The sequence below is a fragment of the Ursus arctos genome, unplaced genomic scaffold, assembly GCF_023065955.2.
Source record: "Ursus arctos isolate Adak ecotype North America unplaced genomic scaffold, UrsArc2.0 scaffold_1, whole genome shotgun sequence".
NCBI classification, from domain to species: Eukaryota; Metazoa; Chordata; class Mammalia; order Carnivora; family Ursidae; genus Ursus; species Ursus arctos.
In genome coordinates, this window is record NW_026622763.1 from 91,301,099 (window position 1) to 91,325,246 (window position 24,148).

The 24,148-nt window shown below is 54.4% G+C and overlaps 1 protein-coding gene across 1 annotated transcript in view; it reads right to left on the reverse strand.

The window, feature by feature from the left end:
- CFAP65 (cilia and flagella associated protein 65) overlaps positions 1-23,980 on the reverse strand; it is a 32,314-nt gene extending 8,334 nt beyond the window's left edge. Inside the window, exons 1-21 of the mRNA XM_026489397.4 lie at positions 23,801-23,980; positions 21,706-21,890; positions 18,741-18,843; positions 18,062-18,228; positions 17,691-17,890; positions 17,262-17,407; positions 16,532-16,754; positions 15,884-16,149; positions 15,293-15,493; positions 14,700-15,059; positions 13,106-13,243; positions 11,376-11,621; positions 10,574-10,798; positions 9,446-9,604; positions 9,121-9,271; positions 8,542-8,670; positions 6,626-6,839; positions 6,184-6,312; positions 1,386-1,562; positions 1,015-1,081; positions 774-884 (exon numbers count right to left, since the gene is read on the reverse strand). Of these exons, the coding sequence (XP_026345182.3) occupies positions 774-884; positions 1,015-1,081; positions 1,386-1,562; positions 6,184-6,312; positions 6,626-6,839; positions 8,542-8,670; positions 9,121-9,271; positions 9,446-9,604; positions 10,574-10,798; positions 11,376-11,621; positions 13,106-13,243; positions 14,700-15,059; positions 15,293-15,493; positions 15,884-16,149; positions 16,532-16,754; positions 17,262-17,407; positions 17,691-17,890; positions 18,062-18,228; positions 18,741-18,843; positions 21,706-21,890; positions 23,801-23,965 (3,762 nt within the window). The 5' untranslated portion in view covers positions 23,966-23,980. The remainder of the gene's footprint in view (positions 1-773; positions 885-1,014; positions 1,082-1,385; positions 1,563-6,183; positions 6,313-6,625; positions 6,840-8,541; positions 8,671-9,120; positions 9,272-9,445; positions 9,605-10,573; positions 10,799-11,375; positions 11,622-13,105; positions 13,244-14,699; positions 15,060-15,292; positions 15,494-15,883; positions 16,150-16,531; positions 16,755-17,261; positions 17,408-17,690; positions 17,891-18,061; positions 18,229-18,740; positions 18,844-21,705; positions 21,891-23,800) is intronic.
- Between the last annotated feature and the right edge of the window lie 168 nt (positions 23,981-24,148).

A 24,148-nucleotide genomic window follows, 5' to 3' on the forward strand; every position in this document is an offset into this window, starting at 1 on the left:
TCGGGGCTGGGGGTCCCACCCTCTCAGGTCCAGAAAGCCCATTCCTCTGGCTCTAGGCTGGATGACCAGAGGCGTCTGCTCAGAAATACAAGGACTTCTAAGTGGTTAGAAATTTCACAGCTATGACATGTTTGGGCAAATACTATGCCCCCTCTGGGAGATTTCCGGTGTACATTTTCAGAGCAAAGGAACCCAATTCCCTCCACTTAATAAAGAAAACTCCATAGCTTCGCAAGGATTCACAGTCTAACTTTTCTCACTCCAGAAAAATGTCCTTCCTGGAGCAGCGATTTTCAACCTGGCGCTGAGACCTATTAGTGAGCAGGTCGTGAAAGCAATTTAGCAGGTGGAACAGAATAAAATAAAAATGGAAAACATCAGAACGCTTTGCGTGTAGTAATGTACATATTGATTTGTGGTACTTTGTTTTAAGTATATGTGTATGTATGTACTTACTGGGTTATTGTCCAAAATATATTAGTGTGATTTATGGTCAAAGAGGTTCGAAAGATCCTGTGCTAGAGGAGAGAACCGTCTTGCTTTTGCATGGGAACATGGGAATGAGGCCTGGCAAAGGGCTTAGCACCAGGCACCAGGAATCTCACCTGGGATCTCTCCCAGTTGCCCAAACCCAGGGTTTGACCTGTAGCCCCCCCTCTTAGAGTGAGGACTTCTGGAGGGCAGGGTCTTTGTCAGTCTGTAAAGGGCTGATGCAGATACACAGAGATCAATGCTTAGGCTTCTTGGTAACCAGGGCAATGTAGACCACTGACCTGCCTTGGGGGCAGTGTGTCGCCAATGGGGACAGGGACGAACTGGTGGCTAGTGGAGGTGAAGTGCACGTACTTTTGCTCCAGCTTCACTGTCACACCTATGAAATTTAGCTGGAAATACAAAGCCCATGAGTAGCATCCTTCCCAGCAGAAAGATCTGGACCCTAGCTCCCCGGGGTGGGGGGCATGGTTCCCTGCTCCTCTCTTGGGTGTCCAGGACAGGATGAGGTCTGGGTCTCACCAGGATCTCCCGGCCATGGGACACCTTGAAGAGCACTGGGAGGTGATCGGTGCCGACGAACATGTGGCTGGAAGGGAGGAGATGAGTCTGGGCTGAGTTATGGAGCCTGAATACCAGCAGGAGAGCCAAGGGCCTACGGTTTTGAGGTGGCCAGCCCCTGGGAGCATGTGGAAACCCCTGCATTGGGATGGGGTAAGAGGGAAATGAAACCTTGCCGCCAAGTGGGTGGACGGGGTCCTCCCCTGGCGGCGGGCACTTAGGGTACCCTGGAGTCACAGAGCGCAAGGCCAGGCTCCTGCAGGAGCACAGGGAAAGGGTGGAGGGGCGGGTCTCCGGAACCGGAAGTGTAGGACAGGCAGTGGGAGGAGCACCTGTATTTGAGTTCCACCACCTGCTCTTGCCCGGGACTTAGGCTCCCAGCCTTGGGGCTGATGGAGAATACGCAGTTGTCCTGCACACGCATTTGGTGCAGCTCAGTGGAGTCAAACTCTGCTGGTTGTGCCCACAGCTCCAGGTCAATCTGCTGGTCATTGGGAAAGAGGAAGGCCCTGGAAGAAGGGTGCAAGCCTCTTAGAACAGAGAGGCGGGAGCTCTGAGCTGCAGGTGGGGTGGATGGCAGCCTCCCCTGCTCCCTCCCCCGATTTGGCCGCTGCCCCACGCATGGCTGAGCAAACACAGCCACAGCAGAGTCTCACTTCATAACAGCCCCAAACCCAAACCTGGGAACAGCAGCAGGTCCCTGGTGACAAAGTGGAAAGTGGAGATTGGGGCTTCCATTGTGGGTGACAGGGGTCAAGGGGGATTACCTATGTATGTGGGTAACTTTGGGCTAGCTAGCCACTAACCCCTGGGGAGGGGGGCTTTGTGACAAACCTCTTAGGCAGAGCCATCTGAAACATCTAAAAATGCCAGCAGCACCAACCAGACCCCCCCCCCAAGAGGGAGGGTGTCTAGGTCAGTGTGAGCATAGGGCAGAGAACAGATGCCCCAGCAGGGCTGGTGTTCTCGAATCTGGAGCAAGTCGGGGCATAGAATAAAGGCCCCCCAAATGCCTCACGTTGTGGGAAAGTAGATACTGCCCTCTAGCCGGTGGACAGAACAAGAGGTGAGGGGTCTCTGGGTTATGATCTGACAAGGAGGAGCCCTTCCCTGGCAGAGACATGGCACAGAACTGGCCTTCCACTGGGCAGAGGGCACGAACAGGGAGCAGCCAAAAGGGGAAACGCTCAACACAGAGTTGAGGAAATCACAAAGCCAGACTCCCTTGAATCAGTCTTAAATAGTCTCACATCAGAAACGTGGTAAACAGTTCCACTCAATACTGGTAAGTTTAGAAAGAACAGACACCTTCAAACAGGCAGGGAGAGAAGGCATGGCCGCCGCCTTTTGTTGTAAGAATTCTGACAGTGTCTACGCGAATAAAAACTGCACGTGCCCTTTGACTCAGAAATCCTCTCCTGGGGAACTACCCTGCAGGAATAAATGCCTGTGTGTATGTGCTCACACACACACACACACAGATGTTTATTACAACTTTCTTTGGAATGGCAAAAAAAAAACAAAAACAAAAACAAAAACAACAAAACACCGGGAACAATTACTGTCATCCAGCACAGGATGAAATAATTTAAGGGCCATTCATATTACAGAATATTATGCAAGTATCACAAAGAAAGAGTTAAGGGGCTCTTGGGTGGCTCAGTGGGTTGTCAGTTAAGTGCCTGCCTTGGGCTCAGATCATGATCTCAGGGTCCTGGGATCAAGCCCCAGATCGCATCCTATGGGCTCCCTGCTCAGCAGGGAGTCTGCTTCTCCCTCTGCTCCTCCCCCTGCCCCTGCTCGTGTTCTCTCTTTCGCTCTCTGTCTCAAATGAATAAATAATAAATCTTAAAAAGAAAGAGTTAAGAGTTTCATGCATTGATCCGTATTGATCTGAAGGGAATGTTATTGGCGTAATGCTGAGTGAAAATGAGTGATCTAATGCCGAGCAGAAAGCAGTGTGCACAGCATTGTGCCATTACGGTAAAACAAAAACTCAAGGGAAACAGAATAACCCCTGGGTTGTGTTCGTGTGTGTGTGTGCACGCGCGTTTGTGTATGTGCATTTGTGTGTGTTTTTGTGTGCGCGCATGTGTGCATTCATGTGTGTGAGTTCGCGTGTGTGTGGGTTCTCGTGTGTGTGCATGGGTTCTTGTGTGTGCGCATTGTAAGTGCTGAGGACGGAAGTTCCCTCCAGACCTTCATCACCCCGCAGAGTGGACACGCGCCCGGAGTTTCTTGCTTCTCTTCCATCACTTTTGTGTGTTTTGACAGGTGAATAAACTGCTTTTGTCGTTTTATCCAGGGGATACTGATCAGCAGCAAAACTGGAGATCTTGCTACTTTGGGGTTATCTGGATAGTTTTGACATCTCTGTTTCCCTCACTGCCCTCACCCAGTCCCCCTCCCAATAACCCCGACCCCCTTTTCCCTGCCAGTCCTCTAGTGTGGGCCCCCTCACCTGCTCCCCTGCCTCACTCCATCTCTCTCCCTGCACCCTGCATCCCAGACCAGAGTGGCAGGTCTTAAAGATAGATCATGTCGTTGTCCCCTGTCCCTGCTTACATCTCCACCACGCCCTCAGGAAGAAATCCAAACTCTTAGGAGAAGGATGACAAGGTCCCCATGCCATGGCCCTTGCCTGCCTCCTAAGTCACATCCGGGACCCCTTCCTCCCTCTCTATCAACACTCCAGCCAGGCTGAGCCTTTTTCTCTTACCTGTGCACGTATCAGGCCGTTTGTCTGGAAGGTTCTTTTTTTTTTTTTTTTTTTTTTTTTTAGATTTTATGTATTTATTTGTCAAAGAGAGAGCACACAAGCAGGGGGAGCAGCAGGCAGAAGGAGAAGCGGGCTCCCCACGGAGCAGAGAACCCCACTCGGAACTTGATCTCAGGACCCTGGGATCATGACCTGAGCCGAAGGTAGATGCTTAACCGACTGAGCCACCCAGGCGCCCCTGTCTGGAAGGTTCTTTGCAGCCTCTCTGCGTCTTCCCCCTAAGCTGCAGGTCTAGCTCGGTTGCAGCTTTCTTCAGCACACATCGCCCTGCCCCAGACCCCTGCAGCACGTGGAGGGCCAGGTTTGGATCCGTGGGCACCTCAGTTCTGAGGGCCAGGTTGGGAGGCCGGGCCTCAAAGCCCCCAGTAAACGTTAAGCCAAGACTTAATGAGTGCGCGAGGGGACAGGAGATGTTAACCAGCGTATCTGATGTCGGTAAGGTCCCCCGTCTCCCTGGGTCAGGAGCAGAGGCATCAGAGGAGAAGACCCGGAGGGAGTGGGGCAGGCAGCTCTAGCTCCGATCTCCTCTGATGCTCCCCTCCCACTGGGGGTTCTCACTCTGTCCTGCCTGCCGCTGCCTCCAGGCTAAGTCCACACTCCCCATTTCTTACTGGTCTTGGCAGGAATAAAACCTCCAGTCTGTTCTTTATGAGCTCAGCAGAGACCAGCTAGAATTTTCAAAAATAGCCTTCTAAGAAACTGAAAGGAAACACAACAACACAAAAAACCTAGGAGAGTCAAGCGTTCCAAGGAAGGCTCGTTGTGCTTGGACTCCTGGAAGAAGCCCGGACTGCCTTCCTGAACCTCAGATGATCTCCTGATGGATGGGCTCGGCTCAGCGGGCACCTTGCCTGGGTTTCCTCCCACCTCGGTTTCCAGCCACCTGGACTCTCTCCACAGAGAGTGTGAGCTGGCTTGCTCCTACACAAACACACTTGCATGCATAATCCACCGAAATACCCTGCTCTATGCCAAGACAGACTAACGCCGCTTTTCCTGTAGCGCCTGGCTTCTGGCCACTCCAGTAGCCCCAGTGAACGGCAGATCTGGAGCTCAGGCGGGCTCCGGGCCTTCCCCACCAGGCCAGCAGCCCTGCCTGCCAAGCTTCCTCAAGTCATCAGAGCCAGGAGCCCTCAACTACTCGGTTGTCCTGGCCCTTCTCAGACAGGAGCCACGTAAGGAGCCTGCCTCCCCAGTCGCCTCCACCCCAGCCAAGGGCAGGACAACCCAGAGAGTAAGGACGGCCATTGCACCCCTGATGAGGCAGCCCCCACCCCAGCTTTGCCCCCACGCACCCCAAGACTCTGCTCAGGCAGGAAGGTTCCTGAGATCACAGAAGTACCCCACCGCACTCCCTTCTGCCACACCTATTTTCTTCCCAGGCTGGGCCCCTGGCTCTCTCTCCCAAGCCTGCCCCAGATGGGTGCACTTCTTTCTCACCTCTGTCTAGGCAAGAAAAGTTAGAAGACATCAAAAGGAAATTGACTAGGAAGTCAAGCCGCGTGGCCGACGCAGGGAGGAAAAATAAGAGAAAGCTCCAGCAGGGAAACAGGATGTTTACTGGGCACACGTTCGGGCCCCGACGGGAGGAAAGCCAAGCACAGGAAGGGCCATGCTTGGCAGGCAGGCACAGGGCTCCAGGCCCGGGCCCCTGTGACTGGAGGGGTGCAGGCTGTTCCACGGCCAGCCTCAAGCCTTCCCGCAACCCACGTGGCTTCACTCAGCCACGTCTTCCTCCCTGACACTGTCCGGGTGACCACCTGTCCCGGTCCTTCCCCACCAGAGATCTTAACTCGCCCCCGTGCAGGCCTGGCCTCCCTGGACTGAAGCTCTGTCGGGGGCACCCCAGTGCCTAGCACAGAGCCTGGTACCCGGGCGCACTCTGAAGACTCCTTGCTGACTAAGTGGTACCGATCTGGCTTCGAACCTGGCTCTGCCTGCTAACGGCTGAGCGGCCTTAGCCGAGTCCTTAGTCTCCATCTGCAAAAGAGTCAGTAGAGGAGAATTTTTTCCCTCAGGGTTGGTGTGAGGCTTGGAGGAGAAAGGGCATGTAAATCAGTGCCTGGCATGTAGCAGGTGCCCAAAGGATACTTCGCACTCATAAAGCTTTTAGGATGACCGTGCCGGTCTCCATCAGTGTCCCCCACTCTTGAGTCTATGGACATGTCTCCGGCAGTGACAGGTTTGGTGTGCTGAAGGGTGATCCCCAATCCCATGCTGGCCTCCCCATCCCATCAATGAGGGGCTCCACTTCTCATAGACACCAGACAGCCAGGTCTACCCCAAGCCAGAGACGGCCTCTGGCAGCTGTCTCCTGGGCCCCTCAGCAGCCACCTCCAAGCCCACCGTACCAGTCCAGGGGCACCACTCCGCTGTTCTTCAGGGCCAGGAGCACCACCGAGGGTAGGGCCTCTATAGGTGCGGCCCCGAAATTAAAGTCGAGCTTCAGAGGGGTGAAGACAGTGGGGATCTGGCTTGTGCTGTGTGGAGTAGAGAAACAGACTCAGAGAGAGATGGGGACAGTATGGGGCCCTCCCAGGGGTGGCTGGCTGGCTGGGCAATCATCTTCCTGCAGGTGGGAATTGGAGAATCTGGGACTCAGGGGCCGGGGTGGGCTAGCACCTCAGACCTTGAGCCAATCCCTGACTTCTCCAGGCCCCTCCAGGGATGGGCAGGAATTTGGGGGGAGATGGGGAGCCACTCCATGAACAGGTCCTGGTGCTGGGGGGTGCGGGCAGAAAGCTCCAAGAACACCCCCAGAGAGGCCCTGCCCCTTCCCTGGGCATACCTCACCTGTGTCGGGTGGGCACCTTGTAGGTGAGCTCCGAGGGGGTGGGGTCACGCTCCAAGTAACTGTTGAGTCTGTCCAGGGAGAAGAGGCGCCACAGGTGTTTCCGGGTGATGCCCTTGGCGCTGCCCATGGAGCAAACATCCAGGATGGAGAGTAAGGGGTACACGGCCATTAGAAAGACGCGACACAGCTCTTGCCTCTTCCCAGCCTTGTTATCTGGGGCAAAGAGTATGGAAGAGAGGAGTGGCCTCACCTTCCAGCTGCCCAGGGCACAGCATGCAGGCTGAGGGTGTAGGACCCCCGGTCACATGTCCAGGAACCTTGTCAGGAGCAGCAGATGTCTCCTGGACTCTGGGACGTTCCCAGCAACAGCCAAGCCTCATCTGGTTCCCTTTCTTTCTTTCTTTCTTTCTTTCTTTCTTTCTTTCTTTCTTTCTTTCTTTCTCTTTCTTTCTTTCTTTCTTTCTTTCTTTCTTTCTTTCTTTCTTTCTTCTTTCAGATTTATCTATTTATTTATTTATTTGACTGAGAGAGAGAGACAGCCAGCGAGAAAGGGAACACAAGTAGGGGGTGTGGGAGAGGAAGAAGCAGGCTCCCAGCGGAGGAGCCTGATGTGGGGCTCGATTCCAGAACGCCAGGATCACGCCCTGAGCCGAAGGCAGATCTTAACGACTGAGCCACCCAGGCGCCCCTCGTCTGGTACTTTCTATGCGTCAGACATTGTCTGAGCGCTCCGCATGCATCACTGTGTTAACTGTCCACGGTTACTTGTTTTCTTTTCTTTTCTTTCTTTCTTTTTTTTTTTATTTACGTGACAGAGACAGCCAGCAAGAGAGTGAACACAAGCAGGGAGAGTGGGAGAGGAAGAAGCAGGCTCCTAGCAGAGGCGCCTGATGTGGGGCTCGATCCCAGAATGCTGGGATCATGCCCTGAGCCGAAGGCAGACGCTTAACGACTGCGCCACCCAGGTGCCCCGTCGGTTACTTGTTTTCAAACTGACTCTCACTAATGACTTTATTGAGATAGAATTTATATACCATAAAATTAACCCTTTTAACACATACATTTCAGATTCGTCACATATTCAGAGCTGTGCAACCATCATCACTATCCAATCAAGAGCATTTTCGTCATCCCAAAAAGAAGCCTGGTACCAAACAGCTGTCACTCCCCATCCCCCCCTCTCCCACGCCCCTTCTTCACCACCCCGGCACTGGTCTACTTTCTGTCTCTATAGATTCGCCTGTTCTGGACACTTCACGTAAATGGAATCATACAATACGTGGATTTTGGCCATGGCTTTTTTCACTTGGTGTAATGTTTTCAAGGTTCATTCATGGGGTAACACGTATCAGTGCTTCATTCTTTTGTTTTGTTTTGTTTTTTGCCTGTGTACCATTATTATCCTCATTTTACAGATGTGGAAACTGAGGCAGAGGGAGTTTAAACAACTGGCTAAGATTCCACAGCTAACAAATGCTGGGATCAGGATCCAACCCAGGCAGTCTGGCTCCGGTCTACACCCTCAGCCACTCTTCGGTGCGTGCGGCCCTGGACTCCTACCAGCAGGCCCCCGGGGCAGGCTGGTAACAACTCCATTTTACGGAGGAGGAAGCTGAGGCCCAGAGCAGCTGGGGATTTGTCTTAAGATCCCACAGGAAATAGGCGCAGCTCCAAACCTTTCGCGCTGAGTCTTCCCCAGCTCGGGCACACACACGCACACATACACAGGCTTCTGCACAGACGGATGTGGTTGGTATGAGGCATACACACCAGTCACCCAAAGGCACATGCTAGCACACTAACACACACCCTGCTAGCCCTGTCTGGACACTCAGCACCCTCCCACCCTGAGTCCTGCTCACACAGTCCTCCCCCTCTCCTCCCTGGCCCTGACTCTGCCAGATGGCCCAGGTACCTCTGTGGGAGAGGAAAGAGTAGCTGATCTTCCAGCAGTACTGGGACCGCTGGTGGGGACAAGCAGTCAAGCAGACGGTGTCCTGGGACCGGGGTGGCATGCTCCCCTCTGTGCGGTCCAGCTGCAAGGCTGCTCAGGGATGACCCGGGTGAGATCAAGGGCAGAAGAAGCCCTCAGTACAGGCCAGAGAGTCCCGGCATCTCCTCCTGCGCCTTTCCAGATACCCTCCCCCAGGCCACCCGAGCACTGGCTAGAGAGCAGGCCCAGAGCCAGGAAACAAGGAGCAGAGTCCCTCTTCCCAGACCAGACAGAGGAAACCAGTCTTTGGGTCATTGGCACCTGCTAAGGACTTCACTCCACCTTACAGCCCTGGGGGGCAGTTGCCAGCAATAGTCCCATTTTACAGATGAGGCAGCTGAGGCTCAGAGAGCCACCTGCCCAAAGTCACACATCTAAAAGGTGGAAGCACCAAGTTTTCAGCCCTGCTCTGCCTGCCCCCAGACCATGATCTGGTTCACCATCGTCCCTCACTGCCTGCCTCCCCGGCCCCAGCCCCCGCCCAGGCCCAGGCCCGAGTACCGAGGGGGCTGTTGTCCACGACCACAGGGCTGCACTGCTCCAGGAACAGGCGGTAATAAAGGGTGCAGTTGCCATCGTTGAGAAGCATCAGCAACCTGGACTGCTTGTCGTTCACCAGCACGTTCCCAAAATCCAGCTCCTTTTCCTTCGCCTGATGGCCAGAGTCAGCCAGCCATAGCCCTGCCTTCCCCACCCCTGGCCTCGGAGAATCTCCAGGGCAGGGCAGGGCCAGAGGGCCAGGGGGCTCCCATCCCCTGCCCCCCGGGGCCTTCCCCCCCACATGCGCCCTGGCCCCAGCCCCATCCGCCAGGGTTCTCCTACTCACAGAGAGGCTGCTGGCGGTGCCCACGCCCACCAGCCGGAGCATGTAATGGGTGGTGGCGGGGGGCTTGATGTTTGGGGGCAGACCGGCTTCCCAGACCCACATCCCCACGCGGAACAGGTACTTGGTCTCCTCCAGAGGGCTGAAGGTCCACGTCAGCGTCTGGGGTCACAGCAATCATCCCTAGGTGGGGCTCTCCAGAAGCCCCTGCCCAGACTCCCAACCACCAGAGGTCCTGCTGCTGGAGAAAAGCTACGGTACCCCTTTCTGAGGGTTTACCCTGTGCCGGGCACTTCCCACACATCACATATTATGTTATGTCCCTCGGCCCCTCCATCCTTCATCCCCACAAGGTAAGTGGTATTTAGTACCTCGCTTTCTGATGAGAAACTGGAGACAGAGAAGTGGGGTGACTTGCCCAAGGTCACAAGGCTGGCGAGGGGCTTGGTGGGAGCTGGAGTGTGAACTCCTGAAGCCACTGCAGAGCCTATGTGGGCTGTCATCTCACTGACTACTACCTGGGTCCTTCCAGACACCATGTGTTGGTGGTTCTTGGCCCAAGTTTGGCCTCCCCAACTAGTCTATAAGGCGCTAGACCAGGGAATGTGGCTCTGCTAGTTTGGGCCCCAGATGGAGCCCCCCTCTGGACTGCTGCTGGGACTTGAGGACTCCCCTTCCTCATGTCTGAATGATAACCACCCATTTGGCCCCAAATCCAGCTGTTCCAAACCACCTCCTGAAGATCTCGCAGCTTTGGGGGCCATGGATGGAGAGTGGACTCGCCCCTTGAAACTGGTTCAAGTACCAGCTCCACCTGCTCATTTGTAAGCTTTGTAAATGGATTTTTCTTCTCTCAGTTTCATTCTTCTTTGTAAAATCGGGGTTATGACAATGGTAGCTGTCCCACCACTTACAAGACAGGGGAGGTGATTATGGCTTAAATGGGATGGTGCACCCTGTAAGCCTGGCCCCTGATGGGCACGAGTAAGAGATGATGGTGAAAGTGAAGATGACCTTGGATCTCTTTGCAGACAGCCCACCCCGTAGACTTCCCTGAGTGCTTGCCTTGGCTGGGGGCGGGGAGCACGCAGATGGGAGCCTGGGCCCCCAGCCAGGGGGCGGGGCACTCACAAGGCTCTCGCTGGGCTGGATAACCCCCCGAGCAGGCTGGACGGCCAGCATCTTTCGGTGCGGGTGGGAAATCCTCCATTCAAACTCCAGGGGCAGACGCGAGGGGTTGCGGAAGGTGAAGCGGCTGGTGGAGGAGCAGCCCACCCAGGTAGGCTTGAAGAACACGCTCTTACAGGTGTCCAGCTTCAGCTGCAGGGGCTCCTCCCGGCTCTGCATGCTTACCTCCTAGGGCCGGAGGCAGGAGGGCAGTGCCCTGCTGTCACCCCGCTGCCTTGGCTCCCCCAAATGTCCAAGAAGCCATGGGTGGGCGGCTTTTCCCCCTTGGAGAGGGCAGCAAAAGGCCCTCCTCCGGCCTGGGCATGGGCAGCCTCTGTCACGGCAGAGTAGGCAGTGACCGAACCGGAAGATGGTTCTTAAAAAGAACTCAGGGACTGAGAGAGGAGGTACAGACCATTTTACTGGGCCAGTATGGGCCCCTTTCACTGGCCCAGCCCCAAATGCCCCTCTGCACCCTGCAGGTCTGAGTCTTATATTGCCCCTGCTCATCCCTTCGGGACCTCTGCACCCCTTTTCTTGTCCCAGACACCTTGAGGAGGACATGCTGGGCCCTGAGGGTGGGAGAGCTGTTCACAGATGTGGCCAAGGGGGCTTCGCCCTGCCCTGACACTTCTTGGGGGGAAAAGCAGCCCCTTGACTACTTGAGGGGAGCTTTAGAGGCCAACCCCAGAATTTGGCTTTGAGAAGGGAAGCCCCAGACTATGGTCCACTCCTCAGAACCCAGTTGCCTAGCCCTGCCTTTTACCTTGAGATACTGGGGACAGAAATTGAACTGCAAGTAGAAAACGTGCTGCTTCCAGGAGTTGCCCTTGGGGTAGGTACAGACGAGGAAGATCTGGTGGGCCCTGGGGGCCACAAGCCCCGAGCTGGGCCGCAGGGAGATGTCTAAGCTGCTCTGGGAGGCCAAGTTGAAGGTCAACATCATGGAGCCTTTGTTGATCAAGAGCAGGCTGCGGTAGGAGGGTTCGCTGGGAGACACCGCAGGAAAGAGCTGGGGTGTGTGACAAGAGGGACCCGCGCTCAGACCTACGCACTTCCCCCTCCCCCACCCCGCTAATCTGCACACGAGCACTACATCCGTTGATATTCCCTGGACGCCCAGAGCCTCAGGGAAGTCTCTGTGGGCTTGGGTGGGCCTGTCTCCAAGGAAATCCAAGGTACTCCACACATCCCACTCACTACCCTGGGAGCAGGGAATGGACGGACACAGGTTGGCACCAAAAAATGCTTCTGTCCTCAAAAAAAACCTCCAGAGAGCTCCAGGGAGATGGAGTGGCCATAGGAAGTGGATCCAGGAAACACAGGCCTCTGAGACCCCCTCCTCAGAGTTTCATTTTAGGGTGCCCTCAAATCTTCCTTTGGAGAATTCACTTTCAGAGATCCTGGTCCAGAAGCTCTGGGGTAAGAAACTCCTTCTAGATGATTCTCTTACAGATGGCTGAGGGGAACCCCCCTTTGAGAAAAGGAAAGCCCCAGAAATCCCAGCTTCCAAACATTCCTGAAGCACGTAGGGTATGGCCAGTTGCAGGCTAAGAGCTAGGCTGGCCATGTCACACGAGGCCCGAGATCGCTGACCAGGGCACCCGTCCAGCTAGGGCAGACGTGCCCGTGTGTGAGGCAGTGGGGGGCAACACAGGCCCAGAATTGGCTAGATAGCAGTACAGGCCACAGACTGCTGGGACGAACCGGCCAAGAGAAAGGGACTGGGGTCAGGGATGGGAACCCCGTGCAGTCAGGGAGGGACTTGACTTGAATCTTGGGGGTGAAGTTGGTTGGGGACTGGACAGAAGAAGTGTAGCTGGTGGGTGGGGACAGGATCACCCCCAGTACAGAGGCCCAGAGTGGCACCTTTCCAGCAATATGAGGCGTGAGGGCAGCAGAGATGGATTGGAAGGATGACAAAGGTAAGGGAGGCTGGCAAGAGGCATCAAAAGAGAAGCCAGGACTGGAACTTGGCCATCTGACTCCGGGGCCATCTGACTCCAGCCTTATTCCTACATCTGACTTTTAAACCTTCTGTCATCTGGCTGCTCGGGTCAGACAGGGCCTCCAAGCGCTCTTCAGAGAGGCCTGGAATTATGACTCAGGAAGCCAAGGGACCAGCTCTGCGACCCACAGCGGCCTGGGCAATCTCCAAGGCCAGGGGCTCATGGTGGGTGGTCGGATCCCTAGCAGGTGCTCAGCAAACAAGGCACAGACAAATGAAGGAGCTAGAGAATCTTCAGCCTCAATGCGAGAGGCCCAGGGAGTATTTCAGATGGAGCAAGGAGGGGCCAGGGCTCCAAGTCCCAGAGTGGCCCACGAGAGAGCCCTCCGTGCCCAGAGCCCCCAGGGCTGGCGGTGGGGAGGTTGGGATGGCCTGGGAGGGTGCTGGGATGTATCTGCGGCCAGCAGAGTGCGGAGAGGGATCTTCAGGCCTAGGCAGAAGCCAAGCTCCCCTGCCCCACCTCCCACTGCTACTGGGGCCACACTCACCTTGGGGGCGTGCAGGGAATACTGAGGGACATGGTGCTCTGAGGCGGCACGGTAGCTGTGGCCTCGTGTGCGGAGGGTCAGGCACCAGGAGGGACACACGGTACAGTCTTCCTCAATGTTATCGTAGCTCCGCAGGACCTGCACAGGGCCCGGACCCATGGACAAGCTGAGTCCCATGTCTGACCCTGCAGGGGGGCCCCACCGCCCGCCCCCCTGCTCTCCAGGAGGAGAGGGGCTCCCTGGGAAGACAGTGCGGAGAACAGCCTTCCTAACAGCGCTGACCGCAGCGTGCTGGGGCCACGCTGGGTACTCCGCAAATAGGCTCTGTAATAAAGCACAACAGCACCAGCACAGGGCCGGGGCCGGGATGTAAGGACAGCATTCATCCTGCAGGAACGTGCCTCGAGAAGTGCCGGCCGATAGAAATAGCGCGCGAGCCACAAATGCAAGCCGCAAAGGTAGCGGTACCTGTTCCAGTAGCCACGTTAACAAAGGGAAACTCATGAAATTAATTTCAGCAGATATGTCTTACTTCCCCCAATAGATCCAGAATCTAACCATTTCAACCTATAATCAATACGTAAGCGACGCCTGAGATACCTTATGTTCTTTTTCCCCCTTGGTCTTTGAAAGCCAGTGGGTCTCTTAACGACATATCTCAATTTGAATTAGCCATGTTTCAGGTGTTCGGTGGCCACATGTGGCTGGTGGTTGCCGTACCAGACAGTGCAAGGCTAGAGCCAGTAGCCTAACAATTTGGAGGGCTCAGCCTCGGCAAAGCCTGGTGTCCACAGCTTTATTCCTACAAGCCCCCACAGCCCCCCCCTCCCCACTGCCAAGATATTAGAATGGAGGCAATGAAAGTCTCAGCTTTGGAAAGCCATCTCAAAAGTTCGGATATGACCCCAAGTTTTTAGATGAAAAGATCAGGGCTCAGGGACATTAAGGGACTTGCCCAGGGTCACACGGCTGGTAAGGGATGCTAATCTCTCAGTCCCAGCACCCTGGTCCCTGGGAAAGAACGGCAGCATAGGCAGAGCCAACAAGGAAGGGAAAAGGCAGGACCAGGATGAGGGAGCGACCAGCGTCTGTGACCAAGAGGCTGGGCAGAGCACAGCCTGTGCTCCAAGCTCCCTGGCCAAGGGAGGTTGCGCCAGAAGCCCTTTCCCCCCACACACCTAATTATCCGGCCCCCAGGACTTGGTCCCCCAGGCTCTGGTTCCTGCCCATGGCTCTTCTGGATGGACCGCTTTCTACTTCAAGGACTACAGAGCAGCCAGGAGCCCCAGGGAGTACGGCTTCTGTGCCAAATTTTCCCAACGGGCTTGACCTCAGCTGAGTCTCCCTCTGGGGGGAGTGGGAGGTCACATACGCATGAGATGTAATCAGAGGGGCCAAGAAGCCCCTTGGCCAAGGCAGCCTATGAGCCTGGGAGAAGACAAACCAGGAAGGACTACTGTGTGGTCCAAGTGGAGCTTGGCGCATCAAGGATGGATCCCATGGCAGCCCCCACCACTGCATCTGACCCCACCCTGCCATTCAAGCTCCAGAGCAGAGAGGCTGCCCTCCCCTGGGCTCTTCTGCCCGCACTCACCTTATAGACAGCAAAGGCCTCGAGCTCCACGGCGTACAGGCAGTTGGGGTAAGGTGGATGGAAGTGCAGGCGCATGGCCATGGACTTGAGTGGAGGCACGTCACAGGTGTCTGGGGTTACCCAGAAGGGGCAGTCAGACCTATGTGTCCAGACCACCGTGATCTTGCCCTTGGTGTGGTTCATCAAGCACAGGGGGACAGGGTTGGGGGTCTCAGGCCCGGGGCAGGCACCAAAATCCACCTCAGTGGGCTCTATGCTGACAGGTGGGGGGAAGACGGCTATGTCGCTGGTACCATCGAAGAAGCACTCAGTCATGGGGGGAATGAGAGGATACTGCAGGGCTGACGCGTCCGCCGAGTCCTGTGCAGGGAGAGACAGGTGAGCAGGGGCCCAAGTGCCATTCCTCCTGCCACTGCCCCTCATTTGCATGCCCCTTTCTGGAAAAAACAAGGGCTCCACACAGGTCATCCCCAACTATTAATGTTGCCCACAGGACTCTGGGGGAACACAACTCGCCAAGAATTTCTAGAGAAGGGGATATGAACCTGGGGAGGGGAGCCTGACTGTGGGGGGCCCCAAACGGTCCATCAAACCTCAGTGGGAATCCTGAGGGCCCCATCCTTATCCCGCTCCAGCTTCTTCTCCCTCAGCAAGATGCCCAAGATGTCAGGAGGGTAGAACGTCAGGCCCCGTGCCAGGTGTGTGCGGTACCAAGCGAGGTGCTGAGGCCTCAGGATGGCTGGCTTGGTGCTGTCCGAGTGGCAGGTCCCAATCAGGTCCAGGAACAGTGGGTCCTGTGACATTTGTCTGTATAAGGCCAGATGTTGGCCCCCACTGGCCGCTTTGGCCAGGTGCCAGCTGGTGAGGGCGCAGTTTGTAGGACATTGCCCACAGCCCTGAATTGGGTCCTCCCTTCAAGGCTCTCTACTCTGCACGTGCTGCAGGGGGTGAGTCCATTCCCCCCTGTCCCCAGCCCATTAGCCGCAGCAGCAGCACCAGGCTTGGAGTGAGCCTTCCTGTGCCCCTGGCCGGGCCCTGGCTCCAAAAGCCAGGCCGGGGCCCTGGCAGAGATGATCCGAGAATACAGGAGAGTGATCACCAAGCCCTGTCTTCACCACTGGGCCTCAGACTGGCCTCTCCAGGTCCCAGGAGAGCCCCTCCTCGCCTCCTCCCCCACCGCTCACCTGGTGGTGGATGAGACAGGCCACTCGCCGAGAGTAGATGATGGGGTGAGTGGGCCGGAAGGTACAGTGCAGTGTCATGCGGGCCTTGCCCACCAGGGTCCCAAAGCTCGGTCTGATGTCGAAGATACTCTCTCGGCAGTCAATGGCCAGCTGGAAGTAGGCTGTGCAGTCCGACTTGTTCTCAATCCACAGCCTCTGCTCTGAGATCTGCCCAAGGCTGACCCAGCTGAAGTTGACACAGTGGTGTTGCAGGGATACATCAGGACCTGGGCGGAGGTGGGGCTCCTGTGAGCAGCCCCACCACCAGGGTGGGGCTGGGCTATCAGCCTCCCCGAGGATGTCTTAGAAGGGGTCTCCCTGATGGAGGGTGGGGCTTCCTGGAGACAGAAGGCTGGGCTGGAAAGACCCAGAGCCCCAGAAACCTGAGCTGACCTCCCGAGTCAGCAGGAACACGATCTCCAGGGGTCCAAAACTGATTCCACACTGAGCCCACCAGGGGGCAGCAGACACCCAGACTGAAGGGCAAGGAGGCATCAGGCCCTTGGAGCAGGCATCAGGCCCTTGGAGCAGGCAAAGAGCCCTTCCTAATCCTAAACGGGGGCTGCTCCTGTCCCCACAAGGCAGTGCGGCATCCTAGGGTGGCCGTACCTCTACAGAAACCAACGACCTTGAGCAAGGTCTGGGAGGCACAGCCAGCGGGCATGACGGACAAGTAGTCAATAGTTCTGACATCCAAGGTCTCGGGGTGGAAGAACACCGACACGGACTTCTTCCCTCCTGGAGGCACGATGCCATTGGTAGTGGGGCATGAGAAGGCATGATCTTTGGCCAGCATGTCTGGGGCTATTTCGATCCGGAAGGGGGCGCTCACCTATGGGGCCAGGTGGGGGCAGGAAGGGTCAGGTCACAGGGTGACCCAGCTGTCCTGACCAAAGTGCCCGGCTGAGGGGGGTGAGAGCAGTCGACTTCCAGCCTCTGCCCCACCTGTCAGTTTGGGCATGGAGGTCACCTCCACCAGGAGGAAGGAAGAGGCCAAGCTGTGTGCCCTGTGCTGGGACTGCCTGGGTGGGGGGCACTCTTTTCTTTCCTAAAGGTACCAGAAAGGCTAGCTGTGGTCCTGGGGGTAGGACTATCTTAGGGCTGCTCTTGGAGTTGCCCTGGGGGTGGTCAAGGGATACTCCAGCCCCGTCCCCAGCTGAGAAGAGAGGACACCTGCTGACACACACGTGTATCAACAGACTCGGGTTATGTGAGGCTTGGGGCCAAAGGTATGGAGAGAAAGAGGGCATTTTGTAAAGGGGCTGGGTTTTAGGAGCCGCCCAGCCTGGGATCCTACCCTCCAACCCCCCCCCCCCCGCCCCATACACAGGACTCATACCGCTGAAGGGTTATACAGCTTGATCTGCCTCTCGGCCGTGCAGCCCACAGCGATGGTGCCGAAGTGCAGCACTTTCTGGATGCCTTCCGCATCCTGGTCCTCTGGTCGCTTCTGCTTTATGCTCACCAGGAGCTGGGCGCATTTGGCTGGGGCAGAGATGAGGGCGTCTTGGGAAGAAACCCACCAGGGCCTTGGTTGCCCCAGCTGAGCAGTGTCTCGAAGAAGGCAGGTGTCCCCAGGGAAACATGGGTCTGCCACACCAAGGAAGGCACAGAAAAGGCAAAGCCTGCAGGGCTAGGGAGGCCGGGGAGCTGGTGGAGGTCCTGTGGAAGACAGGCCAGCAGGGGACGTGGGGGGGCACACTGAGGCTCTGAGGCCCAGGAGGGGCAGCAGGTGGGCTCTGGGGACAGGTGAGAGGTCGGGCCTCACCCACAGCCTGCAGCTGTATGCTGCTCTTCTGCTTGTTGTCCTCTCCATACCAGCATGTGGCCTGAACGTCGTAGATGACAGCCAAAATGGGATGAAAGGTCACCTTGATATAGGAGGCCTGGCCTGACTCCAGCAGCCCGGTGGTGGGCAGTATATGGAATGGGCTCGGAAACTCCCAGGTGAAGAAGGTGGGCAGGTCCCTGGAGGGGGGGGGTGCAGATCAGAGCCACTGGGCTCATTCTGACCCCTGCCCCTACTTTAGAAGGCAGAGACGCTGGGCCCCTCCCTTCCTCCCTTCCCCCACCAGCACCCTGGGGCCCTCCTCACCGAGCTCACTCTCCCCACCTCTGAGCCTCAGCTGCTCCCCTCACCCCACATTTTCCAGACAGAACCAGGCCTCAGCCGTGTCCCCCACAGCACACGTGGGCAACCGCAGGGACGGTGGGCAGGTCAGACTGTGGCAAGGCAGGGTGGCCCTCAGGTCCACACAGAACATTCCCTCTTCTTTCTCAAACCAGAGCTGGTCCATGTACTCCTTCTGGAATGTGGGGGGTGGGAGGCCGGGGGCAGAGGCCGTCGCTGAATGGTGGCCTCCGCATGGTACTCAGGGACCACACATCCCACCCCAGCTCTTGGTTATGCCCCCAACACAGTCACTGAGGGTGAGGCTGGGCCAAGGCCCTCCCCCCTCAGTCTCCGAGGAGAGTTGGGCACCTGTCCTCTAACACTGTCTTGGTCTCAGAGATAGGGGACCTCTTGTACTGGGGGGAATGTTTTGAGAGTAGGAAGAGGCTAAGGAATCTAAGGCTATCACAGCACAGAGTTTAACCCCCAATATCCAACTGGGAACCTCCCGCGGTTTAATGAGTTTAGGGCCAGAGCCTCTCCAGGGCTTCCCAAGCTGGAGTTTCTGCTACAGTTGGCAGGATGGGTATGTGTGTGTCTTGGTGGGGGAGGGGAGTGCTCCTTGCTGCTCTGCCCTGCTTCCTGTTCCAAGGTCATGGTGCCTGGGTCCCTCCCTGCCCGCCCCCTTGCAGTGGCAGACCTTACCTCCTCCAGAGGCCGGAAGATAATGGGGAGTGTGAAGGTTATGCCCGGGCTCAGCAAGAGGGGCTGGGGGATGACTGTGAAGAAGAACTTGGTCTTGGGGGACCTGCAGGAGAGAGCCGGGGCTTAAGCGCTTCAGGATCAGGGCTCAGAAAACAAGAAAAATCCCTGAGCGCTGAGCTGGGGGAAACCAAGGCTGAGAACAGAGAGGCCAGGATGCTGATCCAAGCAGGGACCTAGGCAGGGCTGTCGAGTTCCAGCATGGGTCAAAACCACAGACAGTGCAGACTTCTAAAATAGTCACAGGAAGACGATACTGCCAATAACTCTACATCAATAAATGTTAAAGTTTAGATGACATAAACCCATTTCTAGGAAAGTAGAACTTACCAAAGTGGGCTCAAGAATTAGATAATAGATTTTATGCCCCCCCCCCCCAAATCACCAAAGCCATTGAATAAGGAATTAAAAATCTTCCCACTGAGGGGCACCTGGGTGGCTCAGTCAACGAAGCGTCTGCCTTCGGCTGAGGTCATGATTCCAAGGTCCTGGGATCGAGTCCCATATTGGGCTCCCTGCTCAGTGGGGAGCCTGCTTCTCCCTCTCCCTCTGCCTGCCGCTCCCCCTGCTTGTGCTCTTTCACTCTTGAGCACTCTCTTAAATAAATAAATAAATAAATAAAGTGTTCCCACAGAGAAAACACTAGGCTGGATGGCTTCACAGCAAGTCCTACCAAACATTTGATAAAAAATAACCCCAGCCTTACCTTCCTAGGTAGGTAGGTAAGGAATATAAAATGAGGAAACACTCCCCAAAATATTCTATAGCTCCATTGTAACGCTGTTACCAAAATTTGACAGAGGCAGGAGAGGAATGGAAAATTACAGGCCTATCTCTCTCATAAACAAAACCAGAAAGCCAAAAGAACTTAGCAATGTATAGAAAGAAAACTGAATTATGACAAAGTTGAACTTACTCCAGGAAATACATAGTGGGCTTAACGGAGGAAATCAATTAATGTACTCCACCAGGTTACAAATTAAGACAGAAAAAAAGTCAAATGACCGTCTCAATAAAGAAAAATATTAGATAACCCTCAACATGTTTGTGCGGAAAAACTCTTAGCAAACTAGGAATAGAAGGGAACATCCTTAACCTGACAAAATCTAAAAAAACTCAAACCAAAACAAAAAGCACACAGGAAACATCCAAACCAATGGTGATACATTGGAATTTTTCATGTAGAGATCACACACGAAACAAGGATAAACATCAGTGGTGGAGAAGCTCATCAGGGAAAGTATGAACTTTTCAATGAATGCCTTGGGGACATTTGGACATTTGAGGAAAAGCATCATAGGATCCCTACTTAAAACCATTCACAGTAAATAAATAAATAAATAAATAAATAAATAAATAAATAAAACCATTCACAAAAATCAATTCTGCATATATAAAAGACAAACATGAAAAGCAAAACTATAAAGTCTTTAGAAGATACTATAGGAGACTTCATGACCTAGGGAGGGGGAGAGAAGGACTTCTTAAGCAAGATATAAAACAGCACCAACCGTAACATAAAAAGATTGATACATTTAATAAATGGAGAACTTCAATTCTTCAAAAGACAAGTCACAGGTGGGAGAAGATATTTACAAGACATAACCGACAAAGGCTTCCGAGGGATAAGAACTTCTATTTAAAACAAAAACAAAAACAAAAATGAAAACTACAGGGGCGACTGGGAGAGCATAGGACTCTTGATCTTGGGGTTGTGAGTTCGAGCCCCACATGGGGATGGAGTTCACTTAAAAAAAAAAAAAAGACAATCTGATAGGAAAAAGAGCACAGACTTGAACAGGAATTCCACAGATGAAATCGTCAATAGCACATGAAAGACTCTCAGCTGTATCAGTAAGATGGGAAATGCAAATTAGAACCACAAAAAATTACCAATGTTGGAAAAATTTTAAACTCTGACGATAGCAGTGGTTGGTAAAAATGCGGAGGTGCAGGAACTCGTGCATGGCTGGTGGAAATAGAAATATAAATGAGTACTTTAGGGAATAGTTTGGCTTTATCTATAAAAGGCAAATATGGACATGCTCTAGGTCACAGCAATTCTACTCCTATGTAGTTACCCTACGAAAAACTCCTGCAAGTGAGGATCTATACATCAATGTTGATCACAGTTCCAAACTAGAAACAACCCAAACATCCCTCAACAGAGGAACAGATGAATATATTACAATATAAGCAGCTGTTGGAATATTATATGGTGATGAAAAAGAATGAGCTCTTGTTGCATGCAGATGAATCTTCCAAACATAACTTAACAAAAACAAAGGAATTCAAAAATAAACCTTACTATTCTACTTACATCAAGTTCATAAGAAGGTCAAATTAAACTATATCATTTAGGGATGCAAACATAGGTGGTAAATCCATTCATTTGAGAAAAGCAAGGAAATCATTAAATCAGGAGAATGGTTACTTTTATGGAAGGGAAGGTGTTTCAACAGGGGAGTGACACACCATGGGAGAAGGTGAGTTTCAGACATTATTCCATTAGGAATCTGGTCACATGGGTTCCACTTTCAGTAACTATTCCAACTATGCATGTTTTATACATTCTTCTAATTTTATACAATAACTTCATTTTTTTAAAGATACATTGATTTATTTTAGAGAGAGAACGCCCGGTGAGGAGGAGCAGAGGGAGAGGGATAGAGAGAATCTCAAGCAGACTCCCCGCTGAGTGAGGAGACGGAGGCAAAGCTGATCTCATGACCCAGAGATCATGACCTGAGACAAAACCAAGAGTGGACGCTTAACCGACTAGCCACCCAGGTGCCCCTAATTTTATATGATAAATTTAATGTCTGTTTCCTAAAGAGTCACTGTTTGGCGGGGGGAGGGGTGGGCTTGAGGGCTCGGGGGCTGAGTCTCTGATCCCTCAGGCTGGTACCTGTACGTCATCTTCTGGGTTTTCAAGGATAGATTTTTCAGAGCCAGGTTCTTGGTGATCTCCTTCCCTAGCGTCCAACCTTTCCACTGCAGCACCTCAGCCACCTCAATGCCCCAGATGACCCTCTTCTTCACTTTGTCCTGCTTCTTTAAGAAGCACACGCGAGTGTCCATCAAGCTCGCAGGCTGTCCAGTCGGCAGGGAAAAGGGGAAGAAGAAAGGACGCGTTAGCAGGGTAAGAGTCGAATACCCAGAGAACAGGCAAAGATCTTCCATCTCCAGAAAGTAAGGAATTACCCCACCCCTGGCCCCTGGGGGATGGTCTGGAGAGAGAAGGTGAGGGGCAGGCAGTTTTGGAGTCAGATATTACCATTTCTGAGGTCACTGCAATGGTTTTCCAACCAAATTGTCCATGAGCCTGCCCCTGCCCTTGCAGCCTTCCCTGGACCGCTCCATCGGGCACTGAACATTCTTAGCTGGTTGGTTCTGTTCCTCAATGCACCCAAAGGTACCAGTCCCCTTGGGTGCTGCCTTCTGCTTTCCTTCCTTCCCATCCTAACCTTTCGCTGTGGAACCCTCTCCTAGCTGGAGTGATCTATCCCATACACCTTTTGAGACCACAAGAATATTCTACCATTCCCTCTCCTGTCCCTCAACTGGCTGGTGGAGCAGGGGAAGGAGTCAAATTGCCTGCGACAAAGCCCAACCTCCTGCCCTGATGTGGGGGCCACTCCAGCTCCTGATGATGCTAGAGGCACAGGGTGCCAACGCTTCCCATCTATAATGGAAAATCCTTCCTGAGCTGATCCCCAGCCCCCATCTACCTGAGAAGGGAGGGGGCTGCAGGGGCAAAGCCAAGGTGAGGGGAAGATGAACAAGGTACCTCTTCCTACCATTGCGATGAACACTCCACTCACTGCCATGTTATTTTATCTTTGGCCAAGCATTGCTTCTATATTGTTACTTAACATAAAGATATATTCACCCACTGGACAAATATTTGTTGATTACATATCACACGCCAGACATTGTGCTAGGCGCCAGGATTGCTACAATAGCGAATAAGACAGACGCATCTCTTCTCTCTTGGAGCTTACACTCTCAGTTTAAATATTTACAAGGAGTGTCAGATGGCCAATATAGTATTTTCTTTCCTGGTTGGCCCATGGACGGAAGGTGACATGGGTGAGCAAGGTAATTTATGGTAAATATCAGTTGGGACATCAGTCAGGGTCCAATCAGGGAAATAGAAGCCACTGTGGGTGTTCAAAAAAAAGGCATTTAACGCACAACCAAGGCATAGTGAAGTAAGCCAGAAGCTAGCAACATCAAGAAGCTGCTCCCACACTAGGTTAGGGGGGGTACTGGGGTTCTCAGAGCCCCGACGCCTCTCTGATGGGGGTTGGTGTCACGGGGAGATGCAGCTGCTGATGGGAATACTGTCACAAAAGCAGAGAGGGGGGAAAAGAAATACCCTGGCTCCTCCCTTCCTCCCCACTTCCAATCTCCTGCCAGCTCAGCGCAGAGTGGGGAAAGGCAGTGAGGGAACATGGGGCAAACATGCCCAGAATGGCCCAGAGGAAGGGGTGAGATGACCCCTGGTCCTCAGGGAGGCAAAGGCAAGCACCATCGCATCCAAGGAGACACAAGAATCCACACGCAACACAGACACACGCTGCACCCCACACAGTTGAACCCCACAGTCACACTCCTAGACAACCACCCCCCTCCCCTGCGATGTCACAGAGAGACCACCCCGAGAGCGGCAAAAAAAGGCAGCAACAGCCACATCTTGGTCAAACACAAAGTCCTAGGAGTCAAACCCAGAAGAACGTTCTGACGGAAGAGAGAAGCCTTGACTACTCTCTCAGCTCTGACTGGCACCTCCCTAGAGTTCTTCACATGCACCCCTAGCCCCCACGGTCACTCTCGCCACTGCCACCACTCCCGGCAGCTTGGTGCTCAGTATACGCAGGGTCTAGGGCTGGGGTTTGGACAGGGGGAGTCAGGTCCTTCCAGATTCTTACCCCCCTCCCTGCCACCTCTCCCCCCGGCATTGCTGCCCCCTGTCCCGCCCACCCTGGCCACATCCTCACGTGGGCACTGGTGGTGCTGCTGTTGCAGGCACTCAGCGCCACGCTGCTGCCAGTGACGGTGGGGACGGCCATTGTGCAGGCGCTCAGGCACGAGCCGGAGTTCATGGCGCAGTCCCCACTGACCCTAGTCTTCATCAGGGGGCTCAAGGCTGCCTGGATGAGCATCAGCCACCTGGAACACAAGCCCAAGGGGAACACTCTGGCTGAGCCGGGAGTTCCTGCCAATCTGGAACTAGGAAGAGACCAGAGGGGAGACAGGAGGGACATCGAAGAGAGAGGCTCACAGAGCAGACTTGCTGTGGCCATCATTACCAAAGGAGGCCCGCTTGCCAGCCGTGGCAAGGGGGT